The sequence below is a fragment of the Perognathus longimembris genome, chromosome 11 (assembly GCF_023159225.1).
Source record: "Perognathus longimembris pacificus isolate PPM17 chromosome 11, ASM2315922v1, whole genome shotgun sequence".
NCBI classification, from domain to species: domain Eukaryota; kingdom Metazoa; phylum Chordata; class Mammalia; order Rodentia; family Heteromyidae; genus Perognathus; species Perognathus longimembris.
In genome coordinates, this window is record NC_063171.1 from 49,119,576 (window position 1) to 49,146,420 (window position 26,845).

A 26,845-nucleotide genomic window follows, 5' to 3' on the forward strand; every position below is an offset into this window, starting at 1 on the left:
ATATCAGGTATATTCCTGCTTGTCTTCAAAATTATACATGGTTTGAAATTATTTCAAATGCTATTTACTTTTCGTTTGTAGAAGAGGATGTGACTTGAGTTTTGTCAAGAACTACTAAGATAAAGTATACTAAGATACTAATAAAAGGAGGAAGTGAATAGAAAACCAGAAGCAAAATGCCATATCCAATTTAAAGTGAAAGGTTATTTTATTATTTGTTTTTATAAACAGTGTGAGATTATGCCGATCCTCTGCTGAAACATCTGCTATACCTTAAACTTCCTATATTGATCAGAGTAAGAACCTATATTCTTATGACAGTTGAAGAGTTCTAAGTGCTCTGGCCTACATTGTTCTACTCTTCTATAACTTATTACTGACTTGCTCTGCTAACACTCTCCTGTGACACATATTTTTTTTCAGGTTTCTGACAAGGCTTTACCACTTACTCTTCAGGCTTTGTATTGTACTGTCTGGATATATCTATATAGAAGGCCAATTGTTAATTCTTTTTGTAGATTAGATTCATGCATAAATATCACCTGATCAAAAGAGCTTCTCCAGATGCTCTATACAAAACCAACTTGGTTCACTGTGTTCTTACCTTGCCTATTCCTTCTGTGACACTCAGCACTTAAAAGTTTAAGATCTGCTTCCCTCGTGATTTTTTTGTTGTTTGATATAACTTTCATATTTACAACACTGTTTTGCAAATAAGAAGTGTTCAGGAGATATTGAATTACTCAGGGACTATCTCATTCACAATTATAGTACTGAGAATCTTACTACACAACATTAAGTTCTTAGAAGAAATGTTAGAAAGAAGTTCCTTTTTAATCTTTAAAATAGCTTATACAAAGAAATTATGAAAAGTTAAATGTAGGTTAAATAGGGTGATACACATGAAAGGCTTAAATATCAATCACTACAATGGAAAGGACCCATTGTAACTTCCTTAGATGTGTGTGTGTATGTGTGTGTGTGTGTGTGTGTGTGTGTGTGTGTGTGTGTATATTATGGTATTGGGGTTCGAATTCAGAGCCTGGGCACTGTTGCTTAGCTGTCACTCAGGCTGATGTTTCATCAGTTGAACTACAGTCCTACTTTTGGTAATTAGAGATGAGTCTTACAGACCTTTTTGCTTGGGTCGGCTTTAAGCTATGATCCTCAGATCTTAGTCTTCTCAGGAATAGCTTTGATTAAAAATGATTTGTGCAAGTAGATATAATGAAAAATACAATTATTTCCCACTAAAAAACAAAATTAATAGGATAGAAAGTAGACTTTAAAGGTGAATAATTAACTTGGAAAAACCACCCATCCCATTACTTAGTAAAATATATTCTCAACAAAGTTTTTTCATCAGCCTCATTTTAGTGCCAGCTACTAGGTGGACATGTTGTCATTCATTACCTTGTTACCAATATTGAAGTCATCACTGAAAGAAACTAAAGAAAATGTAAATGGTTCTAGTGCAAAGAAATCATTTATAGTCACTGCTCAAGAAATGTTAGTTGTTTCCCTACTGTCCACCTTATAATTATCTTTTAAATGCCCCAATTCTCTACTAGGCTGTGAATATCATGAGGGATGGAACTTGTTTCACTGATATATTTTTGTCACAAATAAATGTGTGCGGCCATATATTCTCAATGAGTGGTAAACAACTGTTGTGCTGATTAATGCCTTGCTAGTTATTTTCATATATTTAGTTAAGCCAAAACAGTGATTGGTTGATTTATTAATGGAGTTATTAAGTAAATAATTACTGTTGAGGTCACCTGTCAGGGAGCTATGATAGACATTACTTTTGTTATACTTACTATAAGGTAAAAATATGATATTTAGGCTTAATGTTCTTCTTATTCTAGGACTTTTTGTTGTGTGTTTTATCTTCAATATTTAGAACAGTGTCAGGAAACTGAGAGACACTGAAATAATGATAGAGATAAAAGAGAGGCTGTCTTTGCTTCTACCAAGAGGTGAGGTGCAATGCAATGTGTTGTTAAGAGGTTCACAGTTATAATGCAGTAGATGAGATAAATGTTAAGAACTTTTTAGCAAGATTTTGTCATATTGATATATTTCCCACTGGTCTGCCTTGGCAGTGTATTCTATCACAGTTTACTTTTTGTAGTTTCTTTGAAGTTGGAAAGAGGCCACTGTTAAAATGAACCCCTTCCTAGGCAAGAAGTTTGGGAATGGGAAAATGGCAAATGCTGACAGTCTTCCTTGAGTCATCTCTCATTAAATTAAAAACGGTTAGTAATGATCTTTTTACATTAGCTTTGATACTTTCACTTTAAGATAAATGAGTCATAGAACAATTGTGTTCCATGAAGTTGTGAAAGCAGAGAGGCTCAAATTCCTAGGCACACAGAGGACACAAGGGACATACTGAGCTCAGTGACCTGGAGAGCTTGAGTGATATCAATCAGGCCTTTGGACCTTCCTCAGGGAGAATACAGATTTTATAAAAGTATGGGAAAATGACAGAGAAGAAAAGTGAATCACTTTATGATTCTTATCTACGCCTGGCTTTTCCTTAAATGATCTCAATTTGCGAATGTATGTCCTCCCTCTATCTACACTCTCCCAGTATTTTCAGCATTCTTCATCCTTGTTTGGCAGCTACTTCAGGGGAGAATTGGAAGCAGTTTCATGAAAGAAGAGATTTGAAAGCAGCAAACTCCCGCTGAAAACCAAGTGGTTAACGTCACTCCAGGGTTTTGTGCGAGTCATCATCTCCTTATGGCTTACCTGTTCCTAAAGTAATACTGATTTGCTACAAACGACGACCGAGCCTGCAGCCGAGCTAAAGTGGCCATGGCCTCCAGGCCACGAGTGAGCCACTGGTGTTTCTATCGGTCTCCATGACAACCGGGCGAAACCATTATCCAGTTTCAAGATGGGGGGGTCTCCTTTTGGTTCACACCTTTCCCCACCACCGCTTTGAGGATTGAACATAACTGGAAAGAGAAGAAAGATTTTATTTCCCCTGTGTTTTCAAAATTCCAATTTATTCTCTTCTCCGAGTTATAAAGCGGCAGCTACAGTGAGAGGAAGGAATGGGGAGGGATGTGCGTGGAGAAGGAATGGTTGCTTCTAACTTCCGGTTTCCGCCTCCAGGCAGCTTCCGGAAGCTCCTCTCAAAATGCTGAACCGCTCTCCGGACCTCGTCGGGGCCGAGGTAGTTGGCGTCTGTATTCGGGCTTGAGCCTCAAGGCCAGGCTCCTGGGTGTCGTTAATGTTCGGGGCCACCGGGCGCCAACTGAACGGAGCTCCAGCCGCCGGGAACAGCTGGTGAGGCTGGCGGCCCGGGGACGGGCCATCCGGAAGGGGTGTGATGGCCGGCGGGCGGTGGGGGGGCGGGGGTCTCTGGACCTGGACTGCACCGGGGAGAAGGTGCTGATGGACGCTACAGACACGTTTAGGCCTTGCTCCCTCACCCGTGCTTGAGAGGCATTTGGCTCTGGGTTAAAGATTTGTAAATAAGTGCTTTTACCTGTCTGACCTATTTGGGAGTTAATCTTGCTCCTTCCCCATTAACTGCCAACAAGGTGAGAGACTGGAATAGTTTTAATTCACAATTTACTCCCCAAACCCATACCGAAACGACCAGGTACACCCTGGTTCCTAGAATATAGAATCCCAGAAATCCAGAGTTCTGGAATTTGAGTAATGGAACGGTCTGCAATGTCTACTCCCTTACACTTCCAGTTTGATCCTAATGAGATGAGCAAGTGTGTTGTCTAAGGACACAAATGCCAGGAGTAAATTTGGGGTTTGACCATATCATTATCATCTCACCAGTGACATTTCAGAATAACGTTGTTTTAACATATCAAACCACGTTCACAATATACACCCTATTCTTGTATCAGCCCTATGACACCAGAATACATATCATAAGCGCAGAAGACTTAGGTGAGTTGTCCAGTGTTTCCTTGCACATTTTAATTCTGAACTAGAAGCTGGGATTTGGAGTCTGTCCTTCATTTCTCCCAATCTTCTTTCCTACAAATATGCACAAGATAGTGGAACAAATAAGAAAGTTTACTGTAATGGTCCTTGAAGTTAAGACTAGTGGGTGAGTGAGAGCTTGAAAGTGTGTTCTATTCTCAGATTCTGATGAAATAAAACAAAGGGGAGTTCTAGTCTATAATGTTTAAGAATAAATTTTATCAATTACAAGATTTAAAGGAATATCTTACCTAGGTTATTTCAAGTTGGCTTAGGTGGTTTTATAGTTTATTTTGTAATGACTATAGGTTTGTTTAAGCTACTTTTAAAGACAGTTTTCAGTGAAGGAAGGAGAAGGCAATTTTCATGAGCCGTGTTAATGATGTACTTAGCTTAGGGATAAAAAGGCAAGGTTTGAAGTCCTTAATTTTATTTATGTTGACAGTTGTATGTGTTTGTGTAACTACCACATCAAACAAGATAGAGAATTCTTCTACCATCCTGCCATTTTCTGTGAGGTATAGACTTCCTATTGATTCACCATTTAGTATCTTGAAAAGGGAGATAGATGAAATATGCTATATAGATTGATTTTCTCTTCTTCATGACCAAAGGAAGGTTGAGGGCTTTTGCTTTTAGTCTGGTTAACTTCAGGATCCATTGTAAAATTACTGTAAACACAGAGTGGTTTGCTGTATCAGGGGTCAATTTCTATTATTTTTGAGACATTGTTGAAAGATGAAGTAAATTCTCTCAGCAGTATTTGCCTATCCTCATATTCACATGGTTATAATGATTAATAGGTTAACTATTTTCTTTTTAAATGACCTCTCAACTCCTTGCTCTACCTGTACTTCATATTTACCACTTTTGTAATATAGAAACACCTTCATTTTTTTTGAAGAGCAATTTTTATTTCTTGACATACAAGTATTTTCTAATGACACCAGTGTATAGATAGCATAAGGCCAACATTTGATGTTTTTTAGTGAAACTCTTTAAATGTCTTGATTTTCAGAAAAAAATTAGTATATTCCAGAAAGCTGCCACCTTTATTTTCTAGGGTATCTGCACAACTATCCAGTCATTCAAATTTCTTTTTCTTCTTACTTACCCTTCCCCACTCTGTCCTGTCCTCCTATCTCATTTCCCTTCCCTACATTCCCTTCTTTCTTTCTCCTTTTCTCCTCTTTTTTTCTTCCTCTTCCTCCTCGTTGTTTTTGTTGTGGTGATGGTGCCTGGAGACTGGGTTTTCACATAGCCAGAGTTAAATCTGCTCACCATCCTTTAGCCTCATGAGTGCTGGTATTACAGGTATGCTCCAACATTTCCTGCTTCAGAGTTTCTTAATGGAATTTTCTGTTTTATTCAGTAAACAATTATTTGCTCTACCGTGTGTGTTAGTTTTATCCCTGAAAACTTCTGAAAACCTAGTATGATCTGGGTACTACCACTAAATAGATACCCGGTAATCAGGTTTTGCACACATAAGTAAATCTCTGAGGTAGATTCATCACTTTGTATTTAAAAAAAAGTCACACAGAGGCAGGAATAGTTTAAATTACTTATCTAAGTGTTATTTGCAATATGAATCCATTGTACCTATAAACATTCCCTAAACCACTCTGATGTACTTCATGTCTATCTTAAAAAAAGGATACAGTATCTCAAGGAATATGTAAATTGTATATGCCAAGAATTGTTGCAGCCTGGAATTCCTGAGATGTTTTTCGTTTATTTGTTTTGCTTTTGTTGCCAGTCCTGGGGCGTGGACTCAGGGCCTGAGTGCTGGTCCCTGGCTTCTTTTTGCTCAAGGCTAGCACTCTGCCCCTTGAGCCACAGCGCCACTTCTGGCTTTTTCTATATATCTGGTGCTGAGGAATCAAACCCAGGGCTGCATGTATATGAGGCGAGCACTTTACCACTAGGCCATATTCCCAGCCTACCTGAGATGTTTTTCTACTCTGTGGTTGTTAGTTTTTTGTTTTTTAATTTTAGGCACCAAATAGATAAATGGGTACAATTATTTTATTGAACTATGGCATTCTTTTTAACTTTGTTATATGACTTTGCTATTTTTTTTAACAGCCATTAAAATGAACTTTGAATTTTGCTTAGTATTTTGATTTTATTGAGGTCTGGAAAGCTGAGTAGTAAAAACTGCATTCAGAAATTACTGAGTTTTATTCTTTCTTTTTCCAAATTGTCTTGAATTCAGTTTCTTCTTGTTATGTTTGTTCGATTTAAGACTATCTTTCCATTAAGGATCAAAGTAACAGACAGTATGATTTGGAGAAAATTCAGTTTTAGTAGAGGGCCTAAACATTCTTATTTATGACAAGCTAGAAAAGTTTACACCATCTTTGGTAATTTGAATCTACTTTCACATTTACTTAAAATTAAAGAGTGTCTGGGTTGTTAATGTGGCAGAAAATACAAAATGCAAATCCTCTAAAACTTTGTCATTATGTTTTCCTCTTGTTATTTTATTTGCTCCTTTATTTAATCTTTCATTGATTGTTTATCCTGCTGATTTTTTAAAAACACCTTTTATATATCAAGAAGCGTGGTAGGTACTTAAAATTAATTATTCAGTTTTCTTCGCATCCCTAACTTAGGAATTGAGTCAATACATATTAGGCAGTAACGTGTGAGCAACAAATAGGACATTTCTTATCCTACTGAAAATTTGCTTAGGATACTAGGATGTTTGTTGACAAGAAGTAGAACATTACTATTTAATCCAATTTTTTTAGCTTATTTGATTAAAACTAATTTAGGCAGTTTCAAAATCTGTTTATATTTTTAAAGCAATTAGAAGAAATAATAACGTTGAGTCTTAAAGCTACTAAATGAGATAAAAAAGTGAAAAAAGTGATCTTCAGGCATAAATAATTAATGAGTTTGCCTTACTAAATCATTAATTTGCAAAGTAGAATTAAACTTCCCCCCCCCCCCAAAAAAAAATCATCAGGATTAGAACAGGAACCTTCCTATGTGTTCCTGTGGTAACAAAGTGGGAGCTGCCAGCAGCACCTACATTTGAAGACCAGGCAGGGAGCTTCTGCTCTCCTTTTAGAAATGAAGTTTTATTTAGTGGGGAAGCTGATGATTTTTTAACTGAGAAGTACTATCTTCTTTAGTAATTCCTTATTTCTTATTTGTAACTGAATATTAAAATAGGTTAGATATCCCCCCTTGCCACCACTTGGGAGTTTTAGATTCTGATTTTAGCTTGATACAATTCTTGAGGAGTCCATGAACTTCCTAAAATTGTATAAACAGCTTTGCCCATTTCTGTAGACACCCCCGCCCCCCTGCTTCTCTGTTACTCACAATGCTTCATGACCAAAGGAAGACTGAAGACTTTTGCTTTTAGTCCAGTTAATTCCAGGATCCATTGTAAAATTACTATAAAGCAGAGTGGTTTGTTGTTATCAGTGGTCAATTTCTATTATTTTTGAGACATTGTTGAAAGATGAAGTAAATTTTCTCAGCACAAAATCCCTTTGGAATAAAAATGGCAATTATTTTGCATGATGAATAAACAGAATCAAGAGCTAAGTAAATTGCCCAAGGTCTTATAGCTAATGAATAAATAAAACAAGACTACAACTTACAAATTCAAAATTTGGAGTTTTACTTAGATTTTCTACATTTTCTTACCAGTGCTTGTTTTTCTAGAGAGTTCAACTCTGTATTTATTACCTACTGTTAATATAAAATCACAAGTAATCATTTAAATCTTTCATAAAAAGATAGTTCCCCTACTGTACCCTTCCTCTTTCTAAAGGATACTGAAAGGGTATTTCTAGTTAATAGTTTACATAAATAGGTCAAGGAATTTCTACACTAGCATAAGTGCAATGTTAGGGTTACTCATTTCTTGAAATGACCTCACCCTCAAAATATATAAAAGAAAATCGAAGTGGTATTTGTCTTAATAAATTACTAAATTGTAGTTCAGTGTGTGTGTGTGTGTGTGTGTGTGTGTGTGTGTGTGTGTGTGTGTGTGTTACAAGGATTGATCCTGTATTCTTGGTTTTTCAAGACAACTGCTTGCCCTGAACCACAGTCTAAACCCATTGTTGATAAATAATTTATTTTGATAAATAACAGTATCATTAAGGAAGGAAATTTATAAAATCCAATAAACAGAAATTTGAATTAAGATAATTCTTATGGATCATATGTTTAATCATAAGCGCAACCCTCAGTGTGGAATTTTTAAGGTTTACCATTTGTATATTTATGTTAGTTTAATTTGTACAGTTGGCTTTTCATTGTTTTCCTACAGGACCTAACTTAGTATTTCCTAATATCAATGAAGGGTAACTTAATGGAGAAATATCATTTAATTTCAAATATTTTCTTAAAAGTGCATGGGTAGTCATAATATAATGGTTCTTGACTGTGTACTTTTTTCTTTTTTTTGGCAAACTAGTATTGGAGATTTGAACTTAGGGCCTTGTACTTGCTATGTACTTGCTCTAACACTTGAATCACTTTGCTAACCCTTTTGGTTTGTTTATGTGTATGAGTTTTAGTTTTTACTTTTTTAGATAGGTCTCGTTGTATAACCAAGCTGACTTGGATGATGTTCTTTCTATTTGTACTTCCCCACAAAGCTTAGGTGACTAGTGCATACCATTGAGCTCAGACTTTGATCGCGATGGAGCTCTTGGTAATTTTTTTTTTTAAACTTTTGCCCTAACTGGCTTCAAACCATACTCCCTTTTCTATTTCTCAAGTAACTAGGATTCCGGGCAGGCTTGAGCCACTGCATCTGGCTTTATTGTCTACCATTGTGTTGTAATACACTCTGAAATTGTATTTATGCAAAATCTAACCCAGAAAGAGATATTTCTTCCCTAAGTTTTTGACAACAAATAAAGGTATACTTACAGAGTAGTTAATTTACATTTTGTTCTCCACTAATAAAATCATTTAACTTGAGAATCCCAAGTCTGAGGCCAGTATGTGTTAAGGAGTGAGATTCTATCTAAATAAATGAGTAAACAAATACTTTTGGACAGTCAGTCAACTTGGTTTTTTGGTAAGCATTAGAACTAAGGCAGTTTCCTAATGCTTCTTTTTTTTTTTTTTTTTGGCCAGTCCTGGGCCTTGGACTTCAGGGCCTGAGCACTGTCCCTGGCTTCTTCCCGCTCAAGGCTAGCACTCTGCCACTTGAGCCACAGCGCCGCTTCTGGCCGTTTTTCTGTATATGTGGTGCTGGGGAATCGAACCTAGGGCCTCATGTATCCGAGGCAGGCACTCTTGCCACTAGGCTATATCCCCAGCCCCTCCTAATGCTTCTTAAACCAAAGTCTTTTAAAGGAATCTCCTTTTAATGCCTTGTTTTCTTTTTTAGCTGATCTTTCAGAGACTTTAAACAGACATTTTTAGCATGACTGTTTCTGAAATGATTAGAGCCTGGTGGTGAAGAACCAAAGTACAATAATTCAGTGGAATTGCCTAGAAAAAAAGACAAGCATATTTGACCTTTGACCAAAAATTTGTTAAATAAAATGGCTTATCAAATCTTAGATTGCTCATACATGTTATAATTTCTCTGCATAATCATTTACTACCTGAAAATAAGATGAAGATATGTTTATTCCCACTCTACAAATTCCAATTTGAAATAATTAGTATTATGTCAATTTTGTTTAGGACTATTCTTAAGAAAACAAATATACTATTACTGAACAGTTGTTATAAACATTTTATTTAATGCTTATTTAAAATATTTCCAGATGAGTTCCAAATGAAAATAATTTTCTTAAAATTTTCTTAAAAATAATTTTCTTAAAATTTTCTTAAAAATTAGAATTGTACAGAAAAGTTCTATATTTTCAGGTTTCTTCTCAAATAAGAAAGGCCTTACTTAAGAACATCTGCAAAGCAAAGGAAACAAAGGAGCTATAGATCACATGAGCCTTTAATGATTTTATTTCTCTGTAGCCAGTGATCCTTGTTTTACCTGAGAGATGTGAAACAATTTGACATTAATGGGCTAATATTAGTGACTCATTGACAGAGATAAGGGTTGGTAATGGATTTGTAGATGAGTTTAATTATTATATTAAATAATAAATAATTAAATAATAAATAATTATATTAAATAAGTTTTATTTATATTAAATGTATTTTCCTATGTTTACATTGAGTATTTGACAAAAATAACCTTTGGAAGTATTTTTTAGCTGATGTATGTTTTAGTGACATGGAATAAACTGGTTTCTTGTAGTTAAAATATGCATAGGAGTGGTTGACAAAGGCTCAATGGCTCTGCGCATGTGGTCAGATAAAATAATACTTTATGAAATGATGAACTCCAAGAAAAGGAAATGAGACACTTTTTAGTTGCCATTGTTTCTGTTTTTGGTTTCTTTTCCACTTGTTTATATTCGGGAGGTAAGGGGGGGACACAGTAAAGGTGGAACAAAGGTAAATATAACAGTAGTACTCCATAGACGCTATGTAGAAAATGAACTGTACATCTAATGAGTAGGGACAGGAGGGAAAAACTGGGAGAGAGTGAGAGTTAATAAGAATTGTGCTCATTACTTGATTCATGTAACTGTATGTGACCTCTACGATAACAATACATCAAAAATTTTAAAAAATTTATTTTTCTTGAGAAATAATAAAGTTGACTATTCTGAAGAAATTTAATTTCTTTGTACTTTTTGGTTTTATTTTGTTAGATTCTTAGTCATAGCAGTCTAATTTTTGTGATGAAAATGAACCTAGAGCATCAGATTTCAGTGAACTGAATGGCATATACTTAACAAAATTAATGTTAAGGCCAACATTTAAGCCTGGCTTGTTCACGCCAGCCTCCAATACCAGTGTGTTAGAGGTTAAGATGGAAGATTCCACATGTGAAACCAGCTTGCACCCTGTTTTAAAATCCAAAACCAAATACACAGAAACAGACTGCCAACTTTTCTGAATTATTTCTTCAAAATAAACTTGAATTTTAGTTGATTTTATTTATTTGTTTTGTTTTTGTTGCCAGTCCTGGGGCATGGACTCAGGGCCTGAGCACTGTCCTTGGCTTCTTTTTTTTTGCTCAAGGCTAGCACTCTACCTCTTGAGCCACAGCACCACTTCCAGCTTTTTTCTATATATGTGGTGCTGAGGAATCAAACCCAGGGCTTCATGTATACAAGGCAAGCACTTTACCACTAGGCCATATTCCTGGCCCCATTAGTTGACTTTATATTCATTGATATATTTGTTTTAGTTGGTACTTTATGCACTGAGTAATTTGATGTTTTAATATTTAGAACCAATCATTAACTTATTGATAAAGATACTGTCTTTGAAAAGTAGGTTACTCTAAGGAAATCTTTAATCATGTTAAAGTGAAAAGTAGTTTACTCTAAAGAAATCTTTAATACATGCTAAAGTGACTTCAAGTGAATTTTTGTTAGAGGTATAGCATTATGTCTATAGTTAACAGGTTTTTCATACTACATTTCTTCCAGAGAATTAGTGCTATAGGAAAAGAACAAGACATGCATTGCATTAAGGGAAAATCAAGTCAGTTATTAACGTATTGATAATGGGAAAAATCCATGTAGCTTATCAAAATAGTCCATGTTGTTGCCCCTAGTATGACTCAATGCCCATTCCTTTGTGATGTACATTTCTCTTAATTTAATGCTGTACTCTGATGCCAGGATTTTCTTGTAAAGGAAAAAGTTAAGCCAGTCTTCCAGAATTTATTTCAAATATTATATCTGCTTCCCTACCATGGTTTTGAAACCTGTGTATCCAAATAGAATTTTTGTTTTTGCAGATTAGCAAAGGTAATGTATCTGGAACATGGAAACCCAGATTAATTTATACACTTAATTACCCAAAATGTACAGTCTACTGGCCACTATGCTAGTTTTTTTGTGTGTGTGTGTTTAATTCCTCTCACCAACTATAGCACTCTTTGGTGTAAATTTAGTTCTCCCACCTCTTTTTTCTATTAAATGTAAATTATAACTGAACCATTTAGCTTTCATGCATTAATGTGTCAAGAAGTAATACTGCCTGGTCTAGATCAATCACACTAAAAAAAGAAATACAGACTGGATATTGGAATTGGCTAGCTGTTCTTAGCTCTGGTTAAGTTCTTATTTGCCCCTCTGGAAGTGGATTGCTATCTTGTTTTACCACATATTTATGTTCCATTGAGACAGCCCCCCCCCCCCCCCGCCCTTTCAGAAGATGTCTGGTTGTATAAATGGTATCAGTTGTATTAGTATTTGTGTCCGTTTTTAAGCTATCAAGTAAAACAAAAATTGTTTCAATTAATTAGCCAAATCCTGAAAATTATAGATGGTGACTATGTAGACTATATATAGACTAAAAGACTGGGAAACCATTACTTGTCATTACTTAATTTCATAAATAAAGCTTTGTAATAAAGGAAATTTACTAATTCGTGTAGAAATTGTGGTTACTTTTTTGCATTTTAATGACAAGATGAGTAAATATAAAGTACCTAATGACCTACAAAGCCTAATTTTTTATATTATTTGGCCTTTTAGAAATGCGTGCCTACTTGGCTGTAGACTTTAGGAAGTACATAAGTCCCTAGAGGGTTGTTGAATAATTTGATTTCCAAGTGCTTTTAGAACTCAGCTGGAAAAGTGTTTGCCTATGGTCTTCATGAGAAAGGTAAATAGGTAAACTATTTGTAAGGTTTAAAAGATACAATCAGTTGCTAGCTTAAAAATAATTAGAAACTAGCTTGGAAAGAACTACATAATTTATTAAAGTTCCCAAAGAACACTGATGCTTATCTTTACAAAAATTGCCTAAGAGACTGCTTCAGAGTAGATTCATGACTGTTCCTTGAAGACTAGTACAAGTCAGTTTGAAGGTGAACATTGTGTTTTCATTGTTGGGTTGAGATAGGCCATAGCTTAAGTATATTCCTCTACTTCGTGTACTCTGGCAATGATTGTTCAGAATGTTGGGTGAATAGAGGATTTCATGCCTTCTTGCCTTAGAAATTAGTGGGTAGTGAGTGGACTGAGAAAGTTCTATTTGTTCTAAGAAAACTAGTTCTAGAAAACGACCAGGGCAGACTAGGTAGAAATGATTTAAGTAGAATAAATGTTCCATAACTATATCATAAAAAATACAAAAATACTGGCAACTTTTGTTGCTTATGTTTATTCTAACTTGAAATAATTCGGCTTATTTTATTTATGTGGGTTTTATTTTGTTTTAATTGGGACTAGGTCTAACTATATAGTCAGGTGTAACTATGTACTACGATTTAGTCTCTAGCTAGTGATGTTCTTTACTGAATCTTGGAATTATAGGCAGGTGTCTAGATTTTCTTATATTTAATTTAAAAATTATACAAGAAGGCATAATTAGGAATCAAAACATTTGAAATTGTGATATATTGAATAGGTAAATTAATGTTCAAATATTTTGTAATGACTTAAGTTTATTCTTATTTAGAGTGAATTTTCTGCTGTGGCAAACTAGATAAAGAGTAGGGATGACAGCCTTCTGCTTCTCTTTTTCTATAGGCATTTTAGTAGAACCATGGAAGAACTGGTTCATGATCTTGTCTCAGCTTTGGAGGAGAGTTCTGAACAAGCTCGAGGTGGATTTGCTGAGACTGGAGACCATTCTCGAAGTATGTCATGTCCTCTGAAACGCCAAGCCAGGAAAAGGAGAGGGAGGAAGAGGAGGTCATATAATGTTCACCACCCATGGGATACTGGCCATTGCTTAAGTGACGGTTCTGATTCTAGTTTAGAAGAACCAAGCAAGGACTATAGAGAGAATCACAATAGTAACAAAAAAGATCATAGTGACTCTGATGACCAAATGTTAGTAGCAAAACGCAGGCCATCATCCAATTTGAATAATAATGTTCGAGGGAAAAGACCTCTGTGGCATGAGCCTGATTTTGCTGTAGACAACCTTGGGAACAGGACTCTGCGCAGGAGGAGGAAGGTAAAGCGCATGGCAGTAGATCTCCCACAGGACCTCTCTAACAAACGGACAATGACCCAGCCACCTGAAGGTTGTAGAGATCAGGATATGGACAACAGAGCTTATCAGTATCAAGAGTTTACCAAAAATAAAGTTAAAAAAAGGAAGTTGAAAATAATTAGACAAGGACCAAAAATCCAAGATGAAGGAGTTGTTTTAGAAAATGAGGAAGTAAGCCAGACCAATAAGGACAAAATGGAATATGAAGAACAAAAAGTCTCCGATGAACTCATGAGTGAAAGGTGACTTACATTTTCTAAATTTGAAACTGTTTGTCTTTAATGTTTGTGGTTGAATGTTTTATATTTTAATTAATTCTATTTTAAAATAATTATAAATTGTAGTCATGATTAGCAATATTATGGTTTAACTGTGGTTATATTTCCTTATAATTTATGATGTTTTTATACAGAGCAAAATTGCTTATTTGATTTAAACAAAGTCTTGATTGTGTTATAATGACTCAATTTTCAGCTACAAAGAGAATTGGAAAGGGATTTTCAGTTGGAAAAATATGCATTTGAATCATAGTACATTTATAACTTTAGAATTATATATATGTAATTATTTATCTCTGTAATTTTAGAGTGTTAGTTTTTTGAGATTTATAAAGTAGATAATTTACTACTCAGTCCTATGAATTGAAAGTTTGTTTTCTTCTCAATATATATTTGGCTTGATATTTTATTATTATTATTATTTTATTTTATTTTATTTTTTGCCAGTCCTGGGCCTTGGACTCAGGGCTTGAGCACTGTCCCTGGCTTCTTTTTGCTCAAGGCTAGCACTCTGCCACTTGAGCCACAGCGCCACTTCTGGCGCTGTGGTGCTGGGGAATCGAACCCTGGGCTTCATGTATACGAGGCAAGCACTCTTGCCACTAGGCCATATTCCCAGCCCGTTGGCTTGATATTTTAGAATATCAGTAGCTTGCTAAGGATTTTTATTACTTACAAATTGTGAAATCTGACTTATGGTTTTACATAATCCAGAAATACCTGATCTTTGTCAAGGATTAGAAAAATTCAAGAAGCACTGATACTTTGCATTTAGTCTAATCTGTCCATTCTAGTAAGCAGGTATATCACCATGAAAACTGGTATGTAGCATTTTTAAACATCAAAAGGTAAGTGATCATTTTTCTTTTATATAACATTGGTAAAACTTGTGACACTGCTCATCATTTTAGGCCTTTGTCCCTGAAACTAAATGCTTGATGATAAGCTAGTAAAAACAAATCTGAGAGAGTATTTGATTTTTTTAGTGTATACCATTAGGAACATGATTGTAGCTTATGCAGTCTAACTTATTCAAGTTTGTAACTATGATTACAGATAGAATGAGAACCTGGTAAGAGTTTATAAAATCAATAGTTTACTGTTTATGTATTTTTTCTAAAGTTAAAACATGTTTTGTGAAAGTTTTGAAAACATTTACGGTCACAGTCCTTCTTTCAAGATAGTCATCAGTTTTATACACGAATCAGAATTATGTGTACAGTATCCATTGTTACTGAGCGGTGTTCAGCCTAACTTAATTCTTGTTTTCAGTTCCTAAGACTAGTGGGCCCCAGTGGAGAAACTTCCTCAAGTCTGGATTATTCACTGTTAGATTACTAACTTTATGAATTCATGGGCATCCCTTTACAATGCTCCTTTACATTTCAAAAATTTTTTTATTTGTTATTTTGATGTCTGCCTTGTATTGATCTACTTAGGACATCTACCCAGGAACAGAAATGAGATGAAATTCCTGTGATTTTTTTCTCTTCATTATAAAAAATATATATAGTTGAGTCTCTGTTAGATATCAGCAGTAGTTAACAGTGAAAGTACAAGTTTTCCAAGAGAATATTTTCATTTGTGAATAAAGGAAAAATAATATTTTTTTTCTCTGATTTTAATATTTTCTCATGTAATTTACTGTTGTCACTTTAGAGTTAAGGTGCATTCCTTCCATATGAAGATTGTGTATATTTAAGGTATCCTAACAAATTCAGGTGTTTTTAAGACTATTTTTCAAAATTTTTTAATTATAAAAAGCTACATATTTTCTAGGACTTAATTGTATGTATGTGTGAGAAAAGAGAAGGAAAGAGTGGGAAATGGAGAGAGGGAAGTAAGCTGAAACCAACATTTGATTAATTGCTGTGTACTGAAGAGCATACAGACTGCCTCAGCAAATCGTAGGCCAGAGTAGACCTGCAAACAAATACTGATTGAGGTGTGCTGGGAAAGGAGACTTCTTATGCTCTAATGCAAAGGCTAAGACTTACTTAGAAAAAGGAGAGGTAAAGAGAGAGGAACATGGCAGTTCTAGGTAGAGGGTGTGGTTTGTGCAAAGGCATGGATTGTGAAACAAGTACGGTGTCTGGGGAAGCATACTTAGCTGCAGGAGGAGACATTTTTGTTTTTTGTTTTGTTTTGTTTTTGCCAGTTCTGGGGCTTGAACTCAGGGCCTGAGCACTGTCCCTGGCTTCTTTTTGCTCAAGGCTAGCACTCTGCCACTTGAGCCACAGAACCACTTCTGGCCTTTATCTATATATGTGGTGCTGAGGAATTGAACCCAGGGCTTCATGTATACAAGGCAAGCACTTTTGCCACTATATTCCCAGCCCCAGGAGACAGTTTTTGAAGGCCACTTGTAAGGAGAATTTTTAGCAGTGAAATAACTCACACTTACCAAGCCTAATCCTGGTAACAGTGTTATGTTGTTATTGTTTTAACATCAGCTGACCTCCAGTCCTTCTAAGTGAAAGGTAGATTATGGCTGTGATGTTAAAGGAAAATAAATATTTGAGAGTATATATGAGAGCAGTTGTAAGGATTAGAATCAATGAGAGGTTAGCTATATTTGGGAGGGTGATACTCTCAGGTTATGTCCAGGTTTCAGTCAGAAATAGCGAAAATGAACACACTGGGTCACTGAAATTGTCTTAGTGTACATATAATACATTAAATAATTCTGCATAGAATATATTATTTTCTGAGTATGGGGTATAAAAATCATAACCAAAGAAGGGGAAAGAAATGTTCTTGGAGATAGCTGTAATGACATTAGCTGCTAAAAAACCCACAAAACTTGCTTCTCTTTAAATTCTTCTGATTTAGTGATCAGAGCAATAAGCACATAATACAGATAGTGATCAAGTGGAATGTAAACAAGGTAAAAGGGCTGTTCTAAACACACACACACACTCATATACACACAGAGAGAACAGGGATCCTTAGGCTCTATGATGGTTCTGGTTCAAAAGACCGGATTCTGATTTCTTTACAAGTTTGAAAGTGAGCAATTGGAAATGAGAGAGGTGAGAGGAGACATTTGGATGCAGAACATTAAAGGATCAGAAATGAGAAATGGGAAGAATTTAGGTAGAAACCCACCGTAAAAAGCCTTGTGGTAGACATTTAACATTAATTTTAGAGTTGTAGATAGAATTTTGTCTTAAGATTGTTTCTACATATTTTGTAACCTTTTTAAAATTTGAAACACTTATAAATTTATATAAAAATTACAAAGAATTCATGTATATCACATTTCTACTTCCATATATCCTACATCCAGTTTCTCTTTTGTTATTATCCATATATCACCTTGCTAATAACCCTGTCACATTTGTGAAATACGTATATAATTTTAAGTGTAGTCTACCTTTTATTACAATTTTTCTTTTACTTAAAGTCCTTTTTCTTTTCCAGGTTATCTATATCACTTTTAGTCACCCAGTTTGGTTTGAAAAGATGAACCTGGCTGTATGCACAATATTTACAAGGTGGTAAAATCTGAGCTCAGATCAGGTCATAGTACCAAAAAAAAAATTGCATATTGACTTTATGGAACTTTGAGTTTTGAAAAGTTGTGAAAACTAACTTAATTGTGCCACAATTAACTGGATTGAATTTTATCTACATAGTCATTTGCTTAACTTAGAATTATAACATAGAATTGATTTATGGGGTATTACAACTCATTGGAGGCTTTTCTGCGTGTATTTTCTAAAATTCAAGCAAGTTGGAAGTTTAAATATATTTTGCCTCAGGGTTACAGAAAAGTAATACCCCTGAGGAATGCATAAGCACCTTCCTTTGATAAGGGCCAGAGGTAATAAAAAAAAAAACAGAGCAAAGTGTCAATAGTACTTGGAACCACTAAGTAGCATAAAAGATAAAGTTCATGATGTGTTTTGATACTTTGATATTGTGCTTGGATTTGAATGCAGGACATTGAGCATGTAAGGAGGTCACTTATTTTTTGAGCCATACTCTCTAGCCCTGTTGTTTTTAGGTTGTTTTTTAGATAAGAACTCAGTTGGACATTGATTCTCCTGCAACAGGAGTATGCCACTGTGCTGAGCCAGTACCTAATTCTCTCATTACAGTGCCACCTATATTTTTGTCAATAAGGCAATATGGATTTGATGTTCTTAGAAAACAGTATTTTATCACCCAATTTATAGTATTGAGAGTTTCAGACATTCATTTAATTTGAAGAAAATAAAAAGACTTGAAATCCCTTGGAATTTACATGCCATTTGCCTTTTGACAACTGCTTAAACTTTCCACTTGTACTTATTTTTAACTGCAAATAGCTGAAAATTGATATATTCAGAAAAATAAGTGAATTTGTAGCTAATCAATAAATTACACCTTAAGTTTATGTCTCAATTTAAAAATATTGAAGCAGGTTAAAATACCTTTTCAAAATAGGTCACTTACTTTTGGTTCTAAATTACATAAATATTTTAATTAAAATCACCTGGGTCATTTTCTTGATTGGATAAAATTAAGAATTATAATTTAAAAATGAAAATATACATGAGAATTTTTAATGAACTTTACTCAGTTTTCTCTAGAGGTGCAGTTGTCATTTTATTCCATTAAAATTGACTGTTTATGTTAATTGAGCATCTATTTGTTTGAATTTGCTTGAATCCTAGTCATATTCTCAAATTTCTGTTGAAGTAGTGGGATCCAAGGAACTTTTTGATATCCTCTTAATGTTGGTATTTTTTTATTGCTTATAATGAACTTAATTTTATGGATTGCCACCATGTCATATTTTTTTTTCTTTTCTTCCTTACCAAGTAGTAGAGTTTTATTGAATTCTCAGGTAATATCTTGAATATTTGAAAATGTGGCTGTAAAAAAAATTTTATAGTAGGCTCTTGTATTTCATATACAGACAAAACTATTAGCCTGCTTTGATTGAGCTTTCCTTGTTTTATTAAGCATTAGTGTTTTAGGCCTAAGCAGTGTCACACAGCATAAGAAAAAGAGAAACCACGAGTGTATGATGGAAGTGGATAATAACATGCATCAATTGTATCAGCCCCTTCTTGCAGTCACATCTGGCTTACTGTCAGGGTCCCATTAGATTCCTGTGGCTTTATGTACAAAAAAAATATGCTCTGTGGTTAATGGAACCAGGTATTTGCAAATTGATTTAAAAAATAAAAGTCATCCTGTTTTCATTCAGATCTTTGTCAGACTCAAGTTCCATCTATGAGCTGCCATATCTCTTTAAAATTTTACATCTGAGAGATCAATTGTTATTTTGATCTGTTTTTTTTTCTTTTTTCTTTTTTCTTCCTTTTTATTACAGTGATTCCAGCAGTCTCAGCAGCACTGATGCTGGTTTATTTACCAATGATGAGGGAAGACAAGGTACTGAAATGCTCTTTATTTTTCTTTCTTTGGAAAAAAAAAAATCTCCATTTTAAAGTAATGCTTATTACTGGTTGTTTCTTAATGTGGTAAGTACAGGCCTTTTATATTATAAACACAAGTTGGTAGACTAGGGCACAGCATTGGACTGGTATTTTTACAAGCTATGGAAGGCATCTTGCTTTCCTGATTAACAGTAATAGACTAACTCCAACACCTATTCTAGGGCTGTGATAACACTCAAGGAAGGATTAGCTTTCTTGAGAAAGCATGCATTTCTTCACCTTTACAATTCTGCTCTTTAGCAACTTCTCAAGACACTAGTTTTAATTGTGCACATGATTCCAAATGTATCCAACGCTTTAAGCATTCTTGAAGGTGGATTTACAAGTCATTTGACAACTTTATTGAGCTGGGATATTTATTCGTCCTATCCAATTTGGAAGTAATTAGATGAGTTATATGAAATCCGTATTGTAAACTATCAAACAGAAGTCTTACATCTTAGATTATTTTTATCTCCTAAACTTCCTGAAACTTTTCACACTATAACATGGAAGTATTTTGAAGCAATAAAAAGTATGAAAAACCTTAGTATGTAAAGAGGATTAATCCTTTGATTAGATTAATTCTCTAGTCTCATCTGCTCATGACTGTTGTTTTATTCTCCATACTTAGCATGAAATTAAGCTAATACATATGGATGTTTCTTCCTTTATGCATTAGCAGAAGACAATAAGTTCAAAGGGAAATATGAAATAGTGTATTGAAGTATAAATTATTTAAAGATGTTATGTTTTTAAAGGACAGAGTATTGGCAATCCCTATATTTTTCTTAGTCTTTTTGCCCTCCTCCTGGCAATATGAGTTGTATAGATGGAAAGATCATTCTTTTTTTTTTTGCTTGCTTTTAAAGCAGTTGTCTCAGATAAAGAGATACATAACAATTAGTGACCATAGACTTTTCAAGTTAAAGGTTAGTCTGAAATATGTTAGGACCTTGGGGTCCAAAGTGAACTTAACTATTTTGATAACATAGATTCTATTAAATTGTAGATCTTTATACAAAAATATATAAAAATGCTGATACTAGTATTGAAAGTAATGAAACTTTTGTAAAAATAACTTTTGTGTAAGCCGCCATTCTTTAGAAAGCATTGAATGGCTCAGAAAAATATGCTAGCATTTGCTTATACATCTCACTTTCCAAAGTGCTTGAGTAATTTTAAAGTAATATACTTAATTAAAATATATTTTGAAACTCGTTCTTATTACATAGCCCAGGCTTGCTTTGTCAGTCCTTCTACCTCAGCCTCCTGTGTAGCATAGGCTATTTTTCCCTAAAGAAAAACTTGGCAGATTTATATAACCCTCTTAGAAACCAGAATTATTGGTTGGCTTTTAAGACTGAGTCAAAATTTTGTGTATCATTTTTACAACCATCTGTATTCTGTTTTATCTCATAATCTATTTATGTCTCTTTTATATAAGTCTTAATAACTCCAGAAAGCCAAAAACGTTGGTTTGCACGAAGGGCTTATTTCTACCTGAGCTTTAAATTGGCTATTCATAATGCCATGGTTGTACTTGTGGATATTTCCAAAAGTAACACTGCTGACCAATGTTGATTTTATAAAAATTTGACAAGTAATTCCATATAATTTATGAACTGTATAATGTCCCTTTTCATTGAAAATTAACAGTTTTACACCTCCTTATGAACCTAATTGGATTAACTCCTAGAATCACATCTATTTTATTTTTCTCTTTTCTATTCATGATATTCATACATTTATCACTTGCAAAAAAACTGATTCTACAAATTTTTTACCTTTTAATTCTTGGTAGGTGTATAATGTGAAAAGGTCAGTACATTTCCCTATTGTATCTGGGACAGGATTTTTCAGATACAATAGTACTTTTTCACATTTAAAAAATTGGTTTGAAGCATAACATTTTATGTTTTTGGTGCTGGCTATGCAGGTTACAGTATTACAGAATTTTTTTTCCTTTTAAGTGAATCTATGGTATGAAGTGAAAAGTTTTTGTTTTAAGGCCTTTTTGTTTATGATTACCATGTAAGGTACTGAATTCTCCAACATTTTAGTACAGCTCTGTCCTGTCCAGTTGTTGGGTCACTCACAATGAAACTTTAAAGCAAATACTGCATACTAAGATTAAAAAAGCTTATCTTTTATCTGGAATTAAGATTTGACTGATAGATTTTTATGATCTCACAGCCTGAATTACATATTCAGATAATAAACCTGAGTATTTGGGGAATTTCTCGTGTTTTCACAGGTGATGATGAGCAGAGTGACTGGTTCTATGAAAAGGAGTCAGGGGGAGCATGTGGCATCACTGGGGTTGTGCCCTGGTGGGAAAAGGAAGATCCTACTGAGCTAGACCAAGATTTACCGGATCCTGTCTTTGAAAGTATCTTAACTGGTTCTTTTCCCCTCATGTCACATCCAGGAAGAAGAGGTCAGTAGCCCCTCCATCTTTGGGGAACATAATGAACCTGATAGTGTCAGTCTTGGAATGCTCATAGAAAGAGGTTAGCTTACCATGGCAATTAGAAAATGCAAACACATCTTACTATGAAGAAGCAGGTTGACTTTAGCTACTATATCATACCTTTAGCTACTATAGCTACTTTATCATACCTTAGAATGACTGGAAAAAGTTGACTTGTTTTCTTCCTAGGCTCAAAGAGAACATGTTCATAGGAATGTGAATTGGGAGAAAGAAATGCCCTGAACATTATTCTGTAAAGTCATTAGAACCCACTGATATTGCTTCTCTTAAGAACAAGTTTACATTTTTCCCCAGTCATATTCATGATGTTCACGTTTACCACCAACTTGCATTTAATTCTATTGATAGGATCTTCTTTGCTTCCATGATTACAGTATCTTCTGATTTGATTGTTTTGATTTTCCAGGTTTCCAAGCTAGACTCAGTCGCCTTCATGGAATGTCTTCAAAGAATATTAAAAAGCCTGGAGGGACTCCAACTTCAATGGTAGGCATACTTTAAAAAAAAATTAAATTGTCCTGTTTTGGAAAAATTTCCATTTCTATGGAATAAAAAACCACATCCTCATCCTTTATTTACGTTCTAATATTATACTTAAAAAGAATCCATTTTCTTGTAGGCTACAAACTGGACCAGTGAGATTCCCCTATAAACCAAATCTACTAATGCTAATAAATTAGTTACGTTTTGAACACCTGGGGAATGACATTCGAGGGAACCTGGCTCCTGTCCTCTTCCCAGGAGGAATATCATTGAAGTGAGAGCCTCTTTGATGAAAGATGAGGCTGTTTTTGCTGGAGGACTGGTATTTTTCCTTTTAGTCCGAAGTGAACCTCATTGGGGGGAGGATTTCTAGATATCTAGGCTGGCCAAGGGTGGATAGAAACTAATGTAAATTTTATATATTTTTCTCTTTTATGATTTTTTACATTGAATCCATTTATGTATTACTTTATTTGCCAAAGTGCTAACAAAATATAGAACATTGAACATTTCCAGATTGAACCTAAGTATTCCTTAATGTGTATATTATAACTGGTTAAGAATGATTTTTTTTTGCATATCTGACTGTTGTAAATAAAACAAATGTGTTGTCTTGACATTTATGGTTCAGATTTAGAGAGTCTTCTATAACCAGCATTATTTAAGAAATACATTTTACTCAGGGTATTTTAACAAGGGCTAAGATAAGTAATAGGTAAGGTTAATTATCTTTGCTAGAGCTTGTATTTTGTTCAGTTTTCTTTTTACTTGGATAATTTTATCTGTATTGCAAGTTCATTGTACTTTATAGTATAGTTTTTATTGTACTGTAAAAATCATCCTATTTTTAAACTAGGCAAAGTGATAACTAGTTTACACTAATAGAGTCATTTATTATTACCATTTAAATGATGTATTTGTTTGATACCTGACCTGAAATACATCACAATTTTTATTATGGCTTAGAGTGTAATGAAGTTATGTGAAAGAAATCTGGTATTTTATCAAGTACTGTCTTTGGTTTTATATCGTGATAGCTAAAAGGGAGAGCTGCCTGTTTTTCCTTAAAATGGCAGACCGTATGTACCACTGAGTTTCACAAATACTTGCCTGAGCTCATTTTAGCCAAGTATGGGGAAATGTAACATTTATATTGATGGTATAATTTAGACACTATGCTAAGTTCAAGCCATTTGAGTTCTTTAAAATGTTTAAGTTTCAATTATTGGTTAAGTCAGTGTGCTTTTAATATGTGTATTTTTACATTGTATGAATTGTTTGTTAATTCACATTTAATAAGCAAATCCTATAAGACTGGAAAGATGACATTATTTTGCCTAAAGTTATTATAATCTGAAGGATTTCAACAAATACTTTAAGCAGAATGTGTGATATCTCCTTTTAGATTATTTGTCTACAACAGAGGGATTAAAAATTATAAAGTACAACTTTGAGTCTCTTTACCTTTATATATTTAGTAGTATAATTATGTGGTATTTCACAATTGTAAGTAAGCTTCTTTGAACTTAAGCTGTATCTTTGGAGGTAAATTTCATGTTTTATTTTTTTAGCTGAATTATATAAATTCTTTTATTTTGTATAATGACTGTCTTTTAGATCTGAAAAAAGTCACTTTAAAACCTTGGCCTATGAACTTTGCCTTACCAATCATGAATCTAAATGAATGCTATCTGGTTCTTGGTTTAGTTTTACCTATTTTTATTTTTGGTTCACTGCTTGCTTGAGCATAGCTGGGATTTGTAGCCCATTTTCTAGGCTTATTGCAATCTCACTGTGGTATTTTATAGAAGCTATTACACCTGATAGGCTAGCTTCATGCTACTGATGATACATGGCTGAACCATACTAAAAGCTGCCTTTCCTCTCTAAATTACAAAAAGGTGATTAAGTTTCTCTTGATGGAGATATACTACATGTGTGTGTTTATCATAGAACCTAGTGCATTAGGCCATGAAGTGTTTTCCTGGTCTATGCTTTTGTATTCAAAATTTTACAGACGACAATGGACTGCCTCAGCTTTTCTTTCTTTCAACCCTGAATTGTCCTTGCTTGAATTTTCAAGTACTGTAAATTATTTTTTCAATAAAATCTCTGACTTAGGCAAGAAAGGTAAGAATTCTAGTTTGTGTTGATACTTTCCAGTTTTATATGTAAAGTTGTTTTGTTCTTGCTTAAATTATATACAGACAATTAACTTATAAAACTTAATTTCACAAAAGAATAATCTTTAAGCAGTATCCATTAGTTACTATAATAATAAAAAAAAAGGAGTTGTAATTGCCTTAGAGTCACATTGGAAAGACATATTGCTTTTTAGAAAGAGTCATTTTTGGTGTCAAACACATGTAGCTGCAACCCATTAAACAGAATGGTAAAAACAGTATCTTTGTAGGCAAGCGATGACTGTGCATGTATATGTGTGCGTGTGTGTGTGTGCATGTGTGTGTATTCAGTCACATATACAGTCATATATGTATATATATGTGTGTGTGTACATATATATGTTGTTGAAATATATTTGGAGGAAATGGGAGTAGGAAAATATTTAACTAAAATATCAGTGTATACATTATAGCATGGAGAGTCAATGTCCAGTAGGTTATTCTGTTCTAATGTCAGTATGAACTCTGAATTAGGAAATCCTGAGCCATTGTTCCTAAGGGAAAGACAAGTTAGGTTCCTGTGAGGCTGCAGCATTTTCATCAAAAAAATGATTATGTAAGGTATGTGTTTATGCTTAAAGTTAGTTACACTGTATTGGCACTGTAACTTAAGCCTAGCCACAGTTTATAGTAACCTTCTTTGTGCTTTGTAATGTCAGATTTCACTTTTCATCACTGTAGTAAGGGGTAATAAAGAATGAACTCACTAGATAAAGCACAGAAATACAGCCAACCAGGCACTAAATAGATTACAGACAGGACATATGTTGACAGTAGCAGAGCTGAAGCAAGAGGATGGACAATCACTTCCTTGACCTCAGCTGGGTATGCACATGTACGTCAGATGACTTGTCTTTTTCATCACTGCCACAAGTCCATGAATGACTCTAAAGCTCTGAGAATGTTGATTGAGGAGTTACACGTTTTAGTACGCAAATTTGCAAATATGGAATCTCCAACAAGAGTGAGAATTGACTGTTTAGTTTTATTGAGAGCAAAATGATATACATATGTATGAATTTCTAAATCAGACCTTTGAAAATCCACTCTTTTAATTTTTTTACTTATGATTATATTTTTGAACTTCAGTTTCTTTTTATTAAATACAGGTAATACTTAACATGCACTAGTGTTGTGTTTAAATGAGATTATATTTCCTTAATGGACTCAGTCTCATCTTTCGTGCATATTATATAGTAAGTAAGTGATAATTATTAGTCATTAAACACTGTATCTGGATACATAAATCACATTGCAAACTAGATTTTTGAAAATTGCAGGATTTTAAATGTTTCTGTTCATATTTTATAATTTATGTTTAATATTCAGTGATTTATATGATAGAATTTTATGTTTTCTTTATATACCAGTTTTAGTAGTCCTTTGTCTTTAATATAGTTTGTGAAGAATCATTTTGAATGAATTTTAGGTTGACAAGCACTGAATTAATTATCATAACTGAGTTGTTTACTGAAAACCTCATCTAAACTCTTAGTATCCCATCCCTCCCAAATAATTAAGCAGTTCTTTTGTAGAGACCTAAAGTGTTTGAGTTTTGAGTCAAATTTACCTAGTTTTCAAAAATAATTATGTCCATATATATGCTTATATAGAGTATAATATATAACAGACACATGGAATATAATGTAAGCAGTTATGAAAATTTAATATTGTTAGGAATTATTACCACAGTCTCTCTTTTAAAACAAAATACCAGTTTATTGGAGTATGTTAGCAGAATTAAGTCAGTGATAATTAATTCCAAGGAATATTCTGGAACAGAGCTCTCACATAGCACAAATATGACTTCAGATTCTGTTCTAGTGGCATATAGTTATTACAAGGAGAATTCAAATAACTTATTTTCACTTTCTAGACATGCTTTTTAACTCAGAACAGTATAAAGGAAACTACAGTTAAAGTATACAAATAGCTTATAGCTATATCTCAACTATTACTGCCTAGCTGGTACATTTATTTCTAAGCTCT

General features: G+C 34.0%; 2 protein-coding genes across 6 annotated transcripts in view; one reads left to right on the forward strand and one right to left on the reverse strand.

Annotated features, from left to right (window-relative positions):
• Spata17 (spermatogenesis associated 17) overlaps nt 1–2,874 on the reverse strand; it is a 134,739-nt gene extending 131,865 nt beyond the window's left edge. For all 3 annotated transcript variants that reach the window (XM_048357763.1, XM_048357762.1, XM_048357764.1), the window contains exon 1: nt 2,761–2,874. Coding sequence is in view for 2 of the 3 variants with exons in the window: in XM_048357762.1 (XP_048213719.1) it covers nt 2,761–2,828 (68 nt within the window). In the remaining variant the exon portion in view is untranslated. The remainder of the gene's footprint in view (nt 1–2,760) is intronic.
• A 265-nt stretch (nt 2,875–3,139) lies between these two features.
• Nucleotides 3,140–26,845, forward strand: part of Gpatch2 (G-patch domain containing 2) — a 139,245-nt gene continuing 115,539 nt past the window's right edge. Inside the window, exons 1-6 of one of the 3 annotated variants that reach the window (XM_048356631.1) lie at nt 3,140–3,303; nt 13,515–14,228; nt 19,591–19,652; nt 21,954–22,136; nt 22,597–22,676; nt 22,810–24,891. In XM_048356631.1, coding sequence (XP_048212588.1) covers nt 3,248–3,303; nt 13,515–14,228; nt 19,591–19,652; nt 21,954–22,136; nt 22,597–22,676; nt 22,810–22,842 — 1,128 coding nt within the window. In that variant the 5' untranslated portion in view covers nt 3,140–3,247 and the 3' untranslated portion in view covers nt 22,843–24,891. Of the gene's footprint in view, nt 3,304–3,548; nt 5,278–13,514; nt 14,229–19,590; nt 19,653–21,953; nt 22,137–22,596; nt 22,677–22,809; nt 24,892–26,845 lie in introns of those variants that run through there. The other 2 variants (XM_048356629.1, XM_048356630.1) reach the window with 2 other exon arrangements.